The sequence below is a fragment of the Myiozetetes cayanensis genome, unplaced genomic scaffold (genome assembly GCF_022539395.1).
Source record: "Myiozetetes cayanensis isolate MyiCay16 unplaced genomic scaffold, myiCay2020 scf4, whole genome shotgun sequence".
Taxonomy (NCBI): Eukaryota; Metazoa; Chordata; class Aves; order Passeriformes; family Tyrannidae; genus Myiozetetes; species Myiozetetes cayanensis.
The window spans coordinates 52,042,680-52,059,100 of record NW_026087631.1 but is presented as its reverse complement, the minus strand read 5'-3'; the positions used below and the strand labels follow the sequence as shown (position 1 = coordinate 52,059,100).

The window sequence follows — 16,421 nt, the reverse complement described above, 5'->3', positions numbered from 1 at the left end:
CTGCTTTTGCACTATAAACAAAACCCAGTAAAACCTGTGTTCTAGAAAGACATTTTAGCACTAATTAATTATTTGTACACCTAATCAGGAAAGAATTGCTACATAGAATAAGGATGTGGCTTTTCACTCATACCCAACCAATATTTTAGTGAGAAACAGCAGTTTCATTACTGCCAAAGCAAACTGTAGCAAACATATCTTTCTTTTTGGTTATCTATCTTTTTTGTGATATGTCGCCATTCTGCATATTGAAACAGAAATGTTAGTATATTGTCATTGCGGATTTACATTACCTGGCTTAATAATTGGTCCTCCCAATAATTTCACGTTAGGGGCTGCTTTCTATCTGTTACTTAACAAAAGAAAAAAACCCAAACCTGCAAGAAACATACATTCTAAAGGAAAAAAGGCTTCCCATTTTGTTTCGTTTATCTCACCTTTTCTGATACAGTGTCTTCTGAAGATTTTGCTGGAGACTCAAGGATTAATGGAACAAACAGCGTTAAGGGGTCTTTTCCTTGACTCTCAGACTGCAATTTTGGCTCGCCACTTGGAACTTCATTTGCTGTTCCCTCTTCAGCCATAAGTGAGGTCCTACCAGTTTCCTCTGCTACCTCACCATTAAGAGGTTCTGATGGAGATTCCTTTAAAAAAATAAATCACATTTTTAACTTGAGGTTATGTCCACCTATTGCTCCCCAGCACTAGTGGGTGTACCTTGTGACCTAAATTTGCAGCTTAATGTGAGAAGCAGATAGCTCAGGTACCTAGAAACGTGTACTAAGAAGGCAGAACTTAATGCATTGACCAGAGTAGTAGCTTGGTGTTGCCACCTGCAGTAAGTTTCTGCATAGCTTACACAGTTAGGTGACAAGCCAATCAGTTTTTATGCATCTCACATTCATGCATGCTGAAGTCATCCCTTGAACCTAACATAATGTAAGATTGACTTTCTCACCCATCAGTAAGAACATAAAACATTGGAGACATTGCTAGGCACAAAGGGTACTCAGAAATTTAAATTCAAGCTATTAACAAATTGAGGATACCAGCTGGATTTAAACTTGATATTTAAATCCAACAGGCAAGTTTTAAGGGGACGAGTAGAAAGAGCCAAGAGAAGTCACTGAAGCATACCAGCTATTGACTTCTTCACACAGACTTTTTTTTTTAATTAGTGATACTAGATCAGATCTTGACCTTACTCCAGTTCTCTGGAATTTCTGATTAGGAGAAATCAATGAAGAAAATTAGGTTGCTAGACAAGCTAGAAATTCACCTTATTGAAGATTCTATGAACTCGGTTGTTCAAAATATATACAGTGGAATATTCCCTAAAACTAATTCTATACTAGCGTTTCTCAGATACATTTCTTAATGAAGTATTGCTGTGAAAAGTCAAAGATTTGATAGTCACATGGTCAAGGCAGCAAGGACCATATTTAACAGAAATTGTAATTGTGTTCCAAACTGCTATTGCTATCACATCCAGCTCACCTCCTTCTCACTCTGTTTCTCAGGGGGTGATACACGTAGCTCCGCTTCTAACACAGACTGGCCCTCGTTTTCAACAATTACTTCCTCATCCTTCTCAACAGTATCCACCTTAGGTACCTCTACCAAGTCTTCAGAATTTTCAGATGTGTGGGCAAGAAGTTCCGGCCTGCAGCAAGTATTAAGATACATGTTTTAATCTTTTAGATCAATACAATTTTAGTTATCTCAGCAGGGCAATTCTTTCACAACCAGTGTATTGTGTTTTTGTGGTCAGGTTTTGGGAGCAGGGGATCTACAGGGGTGACTTCTGTGATAAGCTGCCAGAAGCTTCCCCCATGTCCAGTAGAGCCAATGCCAGGCAGCTCCAGGACAGACCCACCACTGGCCAAGGCCGAGCCAACCAGGGATGATAGTAACATCTCTGTGATAAGGTACTTAAGAAGGGGGAAAAAAGTTATTGTATAGATGAAAAATTGCAGCCAGATAAGAGCAGAGTGAGAACATGTCAACAACAATGCAGACACCAAGGTCTGTGGAGAAGGAAGGGGAGTAGTGCTACAGGTGCCAGAGCTGAACTTCTCCTGCAGCTTGTGGTGAAGACCATAGTGAACCAGCTGTGCTCTTGCAGTCCATGAAGGACCATGGGGATGCACAGAGCCACCTGCAGCATGGGGAGAAGCCCATGCTTGAGCAGGTGGATGCCCAAAGGATGCTGTGACCCAGGTTGGAATAGGGTCCTGGCAGGGACCTGCTGACCCACAGAAAAAGGAGCCCACACTGGAGCAGGTTTTCCTGGTAGGGATTGTGAACCTGTGGAGGACCCATGCTGGAGCAGTCTGTGCCTGAAGAACTGCACCACATAGAGAAGTGACCCACATTGCAGCAGTTTGCGAAGAACTGCTGCCCGTAGGATGGACTCACACTGGAGAAGTTTGTGAAGGACTGTCTCCTGTGGGAAGGACCCCAGGGGAGCAGGAGAAGGACTCTTCTCCTTGAGCAGTGGTAGAAACAACCTGCGATGAACTGATTGTAACACCTATTCCCCATCTCCTATGCCTCTTGGGGGAGGAGGCAGAACTTGAAGGAAGGAGGGGTGAGGGGAGGGTGTTTTTAAGATTATTTTACTTCTCATTCTCCTGCTCTGAAGCTGTTAGTAACAAATTTAATTAATGTCCCCACTTTGAGTCTGTTTTGCCTGTTATGGTGATCAGTAAGTGACCTCTGTCCAGTTGCAGAGGGGAATGAGAGAGCGGCTTTAGTGAGTACCTAGCATCCAGCCAGCATCAACCCACTACAACCATCTATAAAGTGCAGTATCACATGCTTGCCATAGAAAACGAGAATCAAGAAAACTAGAGGCATCTAAAAATGGCTAACTCCTTATTAGGAAAAAAAAATCAATAGCAAAATTGCTTTGGCAATTATAAAATGATGATATCTATCTCACTTCCATTTTATGGGAAAGAAGTCAGAAATTTCTCCAAGTTCATTATTTTAAATTAAAAAAGTAGCAATACCTTACATATTTGAAAGCCACAAAGGGGTAAGGAAAGCTTCTTCCACCCCTCCTATACGCACTGTAGAAATGGTTTAAAATTATGGAATTATAAAAGCATAAAATTCATAAAAGAAACTATGTATGTGTTATCATTGAATATACATGTATTACTAAGACCATGACTGGAAAATAATTCAAGGCATTAAACACATCATGGCCAAAGATGTTTCAATCAACTAGAGATTACATTAGCAAAGAGCTAAAGATGTAGTGCTGTTGCACCTGATGGGTAGTAACACTAACTCATATATTCAGTTCTCACTTTTGAGATGATAAAGTTTAGATGAACAAACTACCACACACAAGCAAAGAAGAAAGTACACGCAATAGAGTTACAGGAGTCTGCTTTGCAATCTCATAGTAAAGGCAGTATTGGAGGGTTTTATCCCCACGTGCTAGTTTTGTGATGAGGACACTCCATAGGAAAGTCCCCAATAGAAGACCCTGTTTCACTTGCTGATGTGCATGGAAGGAAAGAACTAAGCTGAAATCCCATTCTGTTGCCTTTAGGATATCCCTTAGCTCTACTCAAAACCACCATATTGCACATCTTGCTAAAAGGAGCAGCAGCACCTCACTGGCTTAATTTTGCAAGGCCCCAAATTATTAACAATACTGAATATAAAGCTAGTCCTCTCACATACCACTAACCAAATATTAGTGGTAACAGTGCAAAGCATTACTCAAGCTGCGGCAGCATTAAATTGCACCATTTAGCCCGTTTGAACCAGCTTATGGCAGCCCACTGACAATGCAGCACAGCAATATCTGTAGTCCCACAGAGCAGTTTAAACACAAAAATAAGGCTGTGTCTAGCCAAAGACTTTAACATAACAAGAAGTGAGGAATGGACACCTCTTCAAAGACCACACGCAACACTGTGGATACAAGTCCAGTTACATGATCACAAGAAACTGTGCGGCATGAATACAGATATTTTTACCATTGCACAGACTCAGTTGTAACAGAACAGCCTCAGCCCTAACTGTTCTCTTACTGTTACTTCTAGTATCTGCTGAGCTTTCAGAGATACTAACTACACTTTGGTGCAGTCACTCAGATGATACTTCACTTTTCTTTCTTACATCAGACTTCACGTTTAGTAATTTTAAAATCAAGCAAGTAGAAAGTAAGCAGAAGGAATAGGAATCAATCTAGGAAGTAAGCAGAAGAAATACCAGTAGCACACTCTGAGACTGATGCAGTTTGTGACTGCCCAAGCAACAAAATAAGAAACCAGTACAATCCAGCCTTCTGGTACCTGTTTTTGGATGCAGGAAGAGCATTTTCATCATCTCTTTTGGAAGTTTCAGGTCCAGGTTGCTGTCTAGTTTTATTTATACTCTGACGTTTCAATTGACCACTTCGTGTCCAGACAGGAACGTGACTTACGTTAGGCTCTTACAAGAAAAACACCAAAAAACCCCAGAATAAATTCAATTGAACAAATTCAACTTAACATCTGCATGTAATTTCTCCACGCCCAGTAGTTCATTAAAGAAACTGAGTCCAACTAAAACACCATTTCATTGTGGCACTTTTTCTGAATAATATCTTTATCAGGATGCATAACAGTTTTATCTGATTTCTTCTAGAAGGTTTATGAGTTATAAAAAAGTATTTTTATACACTTAGAGTAAAGTGTTTTTATACACTTTACAGATCATTAGAGGAAGGTGGAAAGCTGTAAGAGGCTCCAAAACTACTGATCTACATTAAATGCAATATTGATAATGAAGGTTATTTTTACCTTCAGATGTGCTTGCCTGGACAGCTGTTGATTCTTTATCTTTTTGCAAGTTAGCCTGTAAAGCAAAAACAAAGCTAATGTTATTCTAAAATTTTCTGAATTGACTAAAATACCTTCATCTTCTTACCTATGCTTACATCTTTCTAGATCACTATTTCATTGTAATGATCCCATGGAACAGCAGCTACAACAATTCTTAATTTATATCTAAGTGTCTTATCTCTCAACAAATCTTAATTTTTTTAGAATTATCTTTATGTCATGTATGACCAATTTTTCTGTGTTTTACTTCTGTTCTCAACATAGAAGATAAGACTTGAAAGTGACCTGTCACTATAAACAATACTACCAATTTTTTTTCTTTAACAATTCTGTTTATAACAAATGTACAAATAATTAAATGTTAGAATTCTTTTACTGTTTGTTCCACCTTTCTTCATAAACCCAAGGGACTACAATACAGTAGCTGGCAAAATTTAACTGCAAAGTTTTATTTTTATACTAGTATTCTATTATATAGTTTTATTTTTGTCATGACATGAAACAGAATATGGCAACTTATGTTAAAAAGAGAAAAAAAACCAAAAACCAACAACAAAAGAGAGATGTGACAAGATAAAACAGAAATCAGCGGTAATGCAGGTTACATGTGTAGTCAGCCCAAGAGTTTGCTTAGGTCAGAGTTCCCTCTCCCTAGAGCTCTTTAGCCTCTTATTCTTCCACACCGTCCCAATACTTGAATTTTTTTTCTGCAAGTTGGCTGAGGATTCAGCACGTAGTGAAGTGGGTAAAAGCTGTCCACTTTAAAATGAAGTTATGCACATTGTTCGCTCTTAGCTGTTGGAAAAAATATGGAACTGGCAATAATCAGCATGCTAGTTCACTTTTCCAGCCTCACTTCCAGTACCACGTAAGAAGGCCAGCAAAAAGTGGACAAGTCTATATTCTGCTTTTTGAAACAGTTTCAAGTGAGTTTTAAATACATAAGAATTTGTAAACTAATAACAAATTATTCTAGCATCAAAACACAATGAGTGAAAGATGAAAGTTGGGGTATATTTTTTCATGGTTTGGGAGAAGGTGGGTATTTTGTTTTCTTTGATGGTCCATCAGTTTTCAAACCATTGCAGAACTGCTTATAGACACTGCAGATGCCAATTACAGAGCTGCCACAATTCTACCAAGCTATGAGGATTTGGAGCCAAGAGGCAAGGGCTGAGTTCTTATCTCACAGCAATAAAAATCTTAGGGACTACTATCACTCTGTTATTTTCTCCAAGTATATCCGTACAACTCTACAACCAAATCATGCATTTTTTTAGATCATTTTGCTGATATGATTATTATCAGAATATGACTCTAGAACTCAGAGATAAGGTTTCAGAAACTGTTACAAATGATAGACAGATTTTGACCATTGAGAGATTGATCACTACTTTTCTGTCAGTTTTGCTTTGGGAAATATTACTTTTCTCAACTAGGAAAAGGGACATTTGACTTACATTCCAAATTTAAATTTAGATCTTAGTAGCTGAGAATATTAAGTTAGCCATTATTTCCCGTTTTCAATTAAAGCATTGACTTCAATGAAAGCATGACCATGTCAATACTACAGAGAGTCCTGAAACACATCCATGTCCATGGTATTTGGAGCTACAGATTATTGTCATTCACATTCTGTGTGGCCTCAGAACACATATGAGATAGAGGAGTAGCTTCATAACATTCAAACACACAAATATACTCATGACTATATATCCATGTGTATCTGAAATCTGGCTGATGTATCAAGAACATACAAAGAAAGCTGCAGTCCTTTTGTATCAATAAAATATAACTCTGAATGCAAACCTAACACTTTCCATTGTACTGAACTATGATGTGAATGTGCACCTCTATACACAGCCTTTCCAGACAGCTTAATCTCAGAGACAGTTGAAATAATCTGCTTTATGTAATCTGCTAGTAAACAGCTCAAATTACAGACCCTGACAGCTGCAAGCACAGACTTTCTACATTCATAGGGAAACCCCACCTGCCCACACACACACAAAAAAGGTATTTTTAATCCCAGTTTAGTCATTGATGTTACATCAATGGGAAACATTACATCCACACAAAAAGTAATAAAAGTGTTTGTCTTTTATATATATATATAGCATGGACTTGAGCCAATTCAATTATAATGAGATGGACAAAGATAATTTCTCACGATTTATTTCTCAGTAACATTGCAATAAAAAAAAAAAGAGGTAACAGACTGTGTACCTACATTTAGCTGTGATTCTAGCTCAGTCCTCTCAGTCCTCTGTCCACTTGCTTCAGATACTGCAGACTGACTAAGCTTATCCTCTGTTTGCAAACTGTTATTTTCCTTCTTTGAGGCCTCAGCTGTAAAGATTTAAAAGAGGAAACAGGGAAACAGAAAAGTATAACGTCTTTAACAAAAATTAACCACCTGTCCTGCATTCAGTTGGGGTTTTTCTTCACAGCAGCTAGCACAATGCTGTGTTTTGAATTTAGCATGAGAATAATATTGATAACACACTGATGCTTTGATTGCTGCTAAATTGTGGTTATCCTAAGTCTAGAACTTTTCAGTTTCTCCTGCTTTCCCAGTGACCAGGTGCACAAGAAGCTGGGGAGGGGACACAGCCAGGACACGTGACCTGAACCAGCCAAAGTGATATTTCATACCACAGAATGTCATGTCCAGTATATAAATTGGGAGGGTCTAATCACTGCAACTGGACTGTGCACCAATTCTCTTTCTTGGCTTTTAATTTTCTGGTTGTCTCCCTTTTCATTACAATTATTATTATATCATGCATATATTTAGTTTTATTTCAATTACTGAACTGTTCTTGTCTCAACCCAGATGTTTTACATTTTTGCAGATTCTCCTCCCCACCTCACTGAGGTGGGACAAGCAGGTATGGCACCTAGGTGACTGTCAGGTGTGAAGGAAAGGTATTCTTCATGGAAGACATTCCATGTCACCATGGCAAGTGGACCACCATGGAGAGAGAGAAAGATGGTTTTGCCATAAAACAAAGTAAGGTCAAGGAACCTGCACAAGTAACACAGTTTTTAGGAACAAAACAGCAAGATGGACATCATCAGATCACAACAGATGTGATTAACAAAATAACAGAAACGTATCCACCAACTAGTAAAAAAGGAAATGCAAGCCACCTTAGGCATTCTGCATTTTTGGAGAACATACATTCTAAATGACAGTCTGATTATCAGCCCTCTCTATCAAGTGATCCAGAAGAACTATTTCAAATGGGGCCCTGGGCAATGACAAATCCTTGAACCATTCAAACAGAAAACAGTTCACAGTTCATGCTGTAGCCCTTTGGCCAGCTGGGCCAGGGCAAGATGTAAGAAATGTGCTCTAATCTACAGCTGGGGAGAATGTTCCTGCCTGGAGCTTCCAGGAGAAAGCTTCAGGAGAGTCTTGAGATTGACTCATAAGTTTTTGGAGTTGGGGATACAGAAGATCAGAAGCCCACTATATTTCAACTGAAGAGAGACACTGGCAGAATATAAAGGGGTTCAAGCTGCTTCAGAAGGGACTGGTACTTAGGCACAGCTCCTCCTGGCACCCTGGTTGCCCATGCTGGGTGGAATGTTTAAAGGGATGGTCTCCTCTACATACATCATGCAATTGATTGCTGCATGGAGTGGGTCAATCAAGGATCAAACAGTAAGCCCAAACAGCAAACTGCAGTTATCCAAGAATCTTGAAAGTGGTCATGGATTGTGCAGAAAAGATTTCAGAATGTCACCAGGGGAGAAGGTGACACATACTGAAGAGGCCCCACTGTATATTAAATTTCCAGGAAATGAGAAGCAATATGCTTTGCTTACTGATAGATCCCCCCACATTTGTAGGGAAGGATTAGTGACGGAGTCTGCTACAAGTCACAGAAACTGCCGAAGGAGAAGGTAAACACAGAGAGTTTGCAGAGGTGAAGGCCATCCAGCTGACTTGAGTCATTTCTGAACGAGAAAAATGGCCAACACTTCAGCTCTATACTGCCTCAAGGATAGTGTCAAATGCCCTGTGGAGGTAGTTGCAGTAACTGGCAGCAACCAGCAGCAAAGAGGTAAACCCATCTGAGCTACCACACTGTGGCAAGATAATGCTGTCTCGGCAGGCAGCAGTGTGGCGGTGAAAGTAGAGACTCAGATACCCAAGAGTCGGGCCACTGAAGAACATCAGAACAACCAGCAGATGCATCAGGCTGCTAAGACTGAAGTGGCTCAGGTGGATCAGGACTGGCAACATAAGGGTGAATTATTTCCATCTTGGTGGGTCCATGACACCTCAGGTAACCAAGGAAGAGATGCAAATTACAGACAGGCACACGATCCAGGGGTAGACTTGACCGTGGACACTACTGCAGAGGTTACCCATGAATGTGAAACATGCACTGCACACCAAGTGATTAAAACCTCTCTAGTACAGAGAATGATGGCTGAAATATAAACATGGAGAGACTGGGCAAATTATCTATATCACAATCCCCCAAACCAGTTAGGGTAAGTGCTTATAATGGTGGAAGCAACCACTAGAAGGGTGGAAGCAACCACTAGAAGGGTGGAAGCAACCACTAGAAGGGTGGAAGCAACCACTAGAAGGGTGGAAGCAACCACTAGAAGGGTGGAAGCAACCACTCTGCCCCATGCTACCACCTGGAACACAGGGTCTTAAGAAGAAGTCTTATAGTGACAGAGTGCTCCAGAAAGAACAGAGTCAGATAGAAGGATTAATTTCCTAAACAATCCCATAGACAACTGGGCCAAAGTCCAATGAGTGGGAATATCACACTCCCTACCATGCACCAGTCTTCAGAAAAATGAAATGATACAATGAATTGTTATCCATTTATCCAGGAGCAATGGATAGCAGGACCTTCGAACATCAGGACACACAAAAGCAACCTGTTAAGTCAGCGGTAGGGGATCTGCCAGTCAGTCTGACCCTGCTTGATCAAAATTTTACACACTGTAGAAAGGGATAAAGTTCCTGTAGTGCACTTAAATAATTTGGGCTATTCCTGCCTCAGGCAAAGACAAACACATTTGCGGAATTACACAAGGATGTGGATGCACTTGGATGGGTAGAGTCCACTGCAAACCTCGAGGGAATTTGATTTTGGGTGAGAGTAGCCAATAAATTCTATGATGTTGATTATATGGCCATCACTGCACTGGGCACCTCACAGCGCCTGTCTTCACCACTCTGAATTTGGGGATCTGAAACTGATTGCCTTTCAATTGTCATATCAAGGGCATTACAGTGAAAATCAGCCAGATCAATGAAGAATGAACTATGGTAAAACCAGACAAGTAGTGGTGATGGAATCAGAACTAGCTTCAGCATGCAACAATCCAACATGACACATACCATCTTTTCTGCCCTGAAGGACTGTTATGACAGGTGGACCCCAAAGTCATGGACTTTACCCAAATTAACTCAATGGACATTTTACAGGGATGGTCCATAGACTAAGGGAATGATAGAGGTGCATGATGAGTATTTATATATCAAAAGACAGGAAAGGTGATGGTGTATTGGACAGCATGGAACATGGGCATGATGTAAATGATATAAAAAAATGAGTGCATGTTATCCTGCTTTTAGGTGGGATGGAGTTAATTTTCTTCTTAGTAGCTGGTACAGTGCTGTGTTTTAAATTTAGTATGAAAATAATGTTGATAAAACAGTTTTAGTTGTTGCTAAGTAATGTTTACCTTGTGTCAAGGACATAATCTCACAGGTCTCAGGACAAATAAAAATCTTTCTGCTAGTTTCCATAGACAGTGTTCACAGAAGTCACTCTTGTACTTGTAGAGTGTTTGTTCAACTTTTACAAAGTGCCAGAGAACAACAAAACAAAGCATCCATACCTGCAATTTTGAGATTTTCCTTCTGCACTATAGAAATAATAGACTTTCTTTGGAACCAATCTCCTGCTCCCTCCACTTGCCACAAAAGGTTTTTATCCGCAGGGTACTTCTCAAGATACTGCTTACAAGCTGAGTAAACAAGAAAAACCACTATATTATAGATACTATATATTCAGCTGTAGCTCAGTTTTTAAATTTTATCTGAAATTATTTTGCAATCTACAAACACAGAAAGAACTGCTTAACAAAACAGTCAAGTCTGAAATAAACATAATATTGCTTTACCCTACTGATCCCTCTTAATTTATTCTTTCTTCATTTTTAAATATTTCCATTATTATCTGCAAAGAAAGAGGGATGGGGTTTTATTCTTCCCTAGGTACCCACTCAAGAGTTTTGCAACTTCACTGGTCACTGTTCCTGCCAATCACAAGACTCAACTCAGGATGGAAGAGTTCTTAAGCAGATGATGTAGTCAAATTATTTTTGTCACCCCACCTTATTACAGGCACTTGTGAAAAGCACTCTCTGGGAATGTTAACATGTTACCATTGCATAGTTAACCATCCACTCATTGTTCACTTCTAGAATATTTTCCACTCTGTACTCCTTCCACCTCTTTTCTCTCTATACATGTATTAAACATAGAGGTGAAGTGGCACACTTTGTCATTATTCTGTAGCAGTTGGCAGAAAAACTAATTGGCAGGAAAACACTTTTCACCTGTTTCCCTACGGATGCAGTTTCGGCACACAAGATCCCCACTGTATAATTTCTTGACCATGGAAAAGAATTAGTCATCGAATTCTGCTCAAATCATTTTCCTATTTGAAGCCTAACAAACCAGATCAGCTCCAGCAACAGACAGTGGTAGCTGGAAAATTAGAAAATTTCCAGTGGTTAAGAACGTCAGATAAAAATAGGAGGAACTCTAGCAAATGTCATAAGACTAGGACATGCTTTGAGAAACAGGGCAAAAGAAATGTGCTTCTTGCCTGAGCACAGTCCCAAGAACATAGTTTCCACAATCCATGTAATTTCCTACATGACACAGCTCTCTTACATTGCTAATTGAAGAACCATAAGTGTTTTCTTTGTATTTTAGAACTGTGCCTTCTGATACACAAGTTAAAAAATAGCCTACTACGTCCTTTTCACCAGAAGTTCAGAGAAAGCAGGAGATTTAAGTGACCTCATAAGTCTTAGGTGTGAGCAAGGAAAAGAGGCTACAAAGAAATACATTAGATCACACACAGAAACACCTCAGCCCATTCTTCAGGTTTGGTGGGGGGAAGATGACAGTGTACCAGAAGCCAACAGAGTTTAAATAACTTAATCTTACGCAGAGGATTAAAAATCTAACCAGGAACTACTTCATCTTAAACAAATCAGGATTTTTAGCCCTCTCTAAAGTGTAGAACATTTAATATAGAACCTGAGGATGAGTTCACAAACACTGAGTTTGAATGACAGGACTCACCTGGACATGTGAAGAAACTACAAAGAAGAACAAATTAAAGAACCCACCTGTATACACAAAGGACGACAGTGGGTATCGTAGGCCCAGAGGCCTTTCAGTAAAGGAATCCACAAAGTCTTCCAACATGATTAGCCCAGAGTCTTTCCCACGATGTTTCTTTCTCACAAACATTGAGTCTAGCACTGTCAGTTTATACTCCTGATGAAAAAATGAGTTACAAACACTTCCTGAAATAATCAAGAGGAAAAAAATATCCATCAGTATGGGTCACATACTGCATATTGACTAACATGCTGCAACATGGATTTTAGCATATTCAAATAAGAAGTTTTATAAATTATAAAAATACCAAACTATTCAATACTAAGTAGTATAAAGTTACAAAAATAATTTATAACTTTATTAAAAATAAATCATTGTTATCAGTCATTTATTGTCTCTTTCAGGCAAGCTTTGTAGTGTTGCCAAGATATACCAATAGATTAATAGAATAGAAAAAGCCTGTAGTACCAGAAAATAACAGACAAGATAGAAAGGAAAGGCTCACATTGAAATCTCACTATACAACTCCATAGGAAAACTGTAATAAAAATGAAGCTGAAAGATGGAGGAGGGAATAGGAGAAAACAAAATTTTTGAATTGCACTTTTATGGTGACTACATTATTACTTAGGACAAATCTGAAGACTAATTCAGTTCTTGTTTAAAGATTGAAACAATAATTCTGATATTTTAAATGAAGACACAAAAAAACCTAGAAGACTTTACACTGAAATTCTCCCCAAAACAACATATTATCCATAATTTAATAAAGATGGAATAGACTGTCAAAACACATAAGTACTCCAGTTAGAGCCTGGAGCTAATAATGCCAAGGGTGTGGGTTTGATCCCTCTATGGGCCACTCACTTAGGAGCTGGACTCAATGAACCTTGTGGGTCCCTTCCAAGTCAGAATATTCTGTGATTCCAAGGGTAGCTATGAACTCAATGGTGACAAAGGGATGTCATACAATGGTATTACAATAGTCTACTAACTATCCAATCCATTTTCAGGCCCTTTTTCTGTGAATCTGTGTGAACTATGCCAAAACATTTCCCTCTTCTCTAACAAGGCCAAAGAGAAGCATACAGCTGTCTACACAACATAGTCTTTGCAACCTTGTATTTTTAAGGCCAATGACGCTTATCTCTGGGCCAGGAAAATGATCAGAAAGCTGGAGGACCTTTCCTATGAGGAAAGAATAAGACAGTTGGGGTTGTTCAGCCTGGAGAAGAAAAGGCTCCAGTGTGACCTATTTGCAGCCTTTCAGTACGTGAACAGGGCCTACAAGAGAGTTGGACTTTTCACAGGAGGTTTTAGCGATAGGGCAATGGGTAATGGTCACAAGCTGAAGGAGTGCAGGTTTAGATTAGATATTAGGAAGAAATGTGAGGGTGGTGAGACACTGGAACAGGTTGCCCAAAGAAGCTGTGAATGCCCCATCCACGGAGTGTTCAAAGCCATGTTGGATAATCCCCTGAGCAAACAGGTCTAGTAGAAAGTGTCCTTGCAATGACAGGGGGGTTGGAACTAAATGGTCTTTAAGGTTCCTTCCAACCCAATGCAAGCCATTGTATGATTATTTTTCAAGCAAGGAAAACTTGAGCAGAGAGGTTACATTACTTGGGTATCCTCTGGGATACTAGAAAAGCTTCACCTCTTCCTAACCATGTTTTCAGAACAGTACTCTTCCATATAGACTACTCATTTGAAGAATACAGCACACACTGAAAAATGAGTGGAATACTGATAATGCCTAGAAAGAAAAGCCTTCAGTTTTTGCTAACTCAAGACAAGCATAGTCCAACCCAACTGTAAATAACTGAAAAAACCCACACTTTTTGTTTAACAGAAAAAAAAAAAGAAAGAAAAAGAAAGAAAAAAGTTTTTGAGTATATCAAATTTTTACAGTTTCAAATATGTTTTGTAGAATATAAAGAAATCTAAGAACTTTCTTAAATTGCTAAAGCATGTAAGCATTTATGTTACAGATGTTAACAGCAATGTGACCTCTTACAATTATTGGAAAACAACGTCTCAATAGTCCTGCAAGGCTTGTAAAGCCTACATACAATATTCTTCAAATAAGCTCCTTATCTCCACAACTTTAGAACCCCAAATCCAACAGTCTTCAAATTTCCTACCTGTAGGTTTAACAGAATAGAATCCAATAGCCTCTCCTTTTTTCCACATGATCTTAGCATAGTGACTGCTTCCATGGCAGAGAAATGGGATCTCATTTCCTTCCATTTCTTGCGTTCGATAGATAATTCTATTCAGAACGTAGAGAACAATCCTCTCTCCGACAGACTGCACCTAAGGGAACACAGAAAAAGCATTTTAGAAGATCAGTCAGATTTGTTAATATCCACACATCAAAGACCTTATTTTTCAAAGTTGACAGTTAACACAGCTGCACATGGACTCAAGGAAAGCTGTAAGTGCTAAAGCAGGATGACTCTCTGGGGTTTGTTTGAGAGGAAGGAGATGCTCAGAAGATATAGCAATAGGTTAAGTATAAATCACTACCAGAGAGGATATTTCATGACTTCAGTGTTACTCTTTATGCAATGCATAAAAGCTGAGAGAAGTGCTGGGAGAAGGGCAGTGGAGTGGGAATGTTATGATTTAACTCAAAACTATTTTGGACTTAAGAAACATTTACCAAACACAGTAGCAGTACACCAGCCCTGGACTTCCCAGGTTAGGAGGTAACTGAAGTCTTACAAAGGAGACGTGATGAGCCTCACAGGGTAGCAGGACTTGGCACGCTCAATCAATGCTGATAGAGTGGCAGGCAACAGGACATGATGTAGTGAAAAAACTAGTTACAACAATTTCTGTGGCATGAAACAAGGAATTCAATATCCTTTTCTCTGACCTGCGGGGTTCCTTTTGTATATGAAATTTAAGCTCACCACTATTCTACCCATTGTGAAGGAAGGAGCAATCATGCTCTCTTCCCAATGCTCAGTCTCAGTTACCCCACCTGTAAAAGATTCAGCTTTCCTGACTTAATCAACATCTTACCATTAAGAAGCACAAGGAAAGCAAGGCTACATGCCAAATTCTCTAGAGAAAATACAAAAGTGCCCAGATTCCCTGGGCAGATATAAATTTCACTCCTGGAAAAGTACAGATTCCCAGTTCTGGGAAAAAACCCCATAACTCCATGCTACACTGGTGTCAATAATGTTAAAAAAGGCCAATGAGGAACAATAAAGCTGACACCAGGCAACTTACTTTTCCAGACCTCATAAATAGCCAGCATGCCTCACCACAGCCTCATGCAAGCCACCAGCTTCAATTTGCTTCTGTCAAACAGGTTCCTGAAGATGTTTTTGGTTTACTAGTCTCCTGATAAGACCAACAGGTACTGCTATGTTAAAATCCACCACTCTGGTAAGGTGTTTCAACACAACCAGATAACAACGTTCTAAAGAGTAAAGAAAAAACTCATAATGTCGTTAAGATCTAAATAATCTACATATGAAGCTACTGTACAAGAGTCACTCTTGCTCTAGACACTATTCTCACAAACAGGTTCCTTTCCTGATTGTAGTACCTATTCCTCTACTTCCTTTGACTTGGAACAGCCATCTAATTTCTAAATTAAATGAAAACATGTAGTATCTTGCACATTAGCTATTTGCCATGTCTTGAAGTAGAAGATTAATTGCTAGGTGAATGTTGGAGTGCTTTACCTGATGAAGCCCCTGTCTAGCAGGGACAGATGTTTTCACAATGTCATCAATTGACCACCACTGGTCAGCAAGATACAGGGCTACAGCTTGAAAGAAACAAGGGAAATAAATAGTTAGTGATTCTTATATTCCAAAAGAAACACAATCACTAAAACTGTTACATCATCAGGAATAAAACTGTAGTAACCAAGTTAAGCATGTTCTATGTGGCGCCCATATGAAATGCTCCCTAGTCCAAATATTTTTTGATAACTGAGAATAATAAACCCAAATGCATACTTTGTGCAGTATAATATAAAGGAACTATTTTTCTAGACATAAACACTGTCTTTCTAGCACCTCCTCCCATTAAAAACTGGGCTTGCCAAGGGGAATCTCATTCATACATATATTTTGGGTTGCTAGTGGATATTGATACTGAAACTGTGCAAGTTTTAGGGAGTTAGATGAATGTAAAAAGGCTGATGG

At 39.2% G+C, this 16,421-nt stretch overlaps 1 protein-coding gene across 1 annotated transcript in view; it reads right to left on the bottom strand.

Moving 5' to 3' along the window:
• The window catches only part of FAM169A (family with sequence similarity 169 member A), a 38,717-nt gene that overhangs the window by 6,332 nt on the left and 15,964 nt on the right, over window positions 1-16,421 (bottom strand). The window contains exons 4-12 of the mRNA XM_050329631.1: window positions 15,954-16,039; window positions 14,394-14,565; window positions 12,255-12,434; window positions 10,728-10,856; window positions 7,078-7,196; window positions 4,806-4,860; window positions 4,317-4,455; window positions 1,498-1,663; window positions 438-644 (exon numbers count right to left, since the gene is read on the bottom strand). Of these exons, the coding sequence (XP_050185588.1) occupies window positions 438-644; window positions 1,498-1,663; window positions 4,317-4,455; window positions 4,806-4,860; window positions 7,078-7,196; window positions 10,728-10,856; window positions 12,255-12,434; window positions 14,394-14,565; window positions 15,954-16,039 (1,253 nt within the window). The remainder of the gene's footprint in view (window positions 1-437; window positions 645-1,497; window positions 1,664-4,316; window positions 4,456-4,805; window positions 4,861-7,077; window positions 7,197-10,727; window positions 10,857-12,254; window positions 12,435-14,393; window positions 14,566-15,953; window positions 16,040-16,421) is intronic.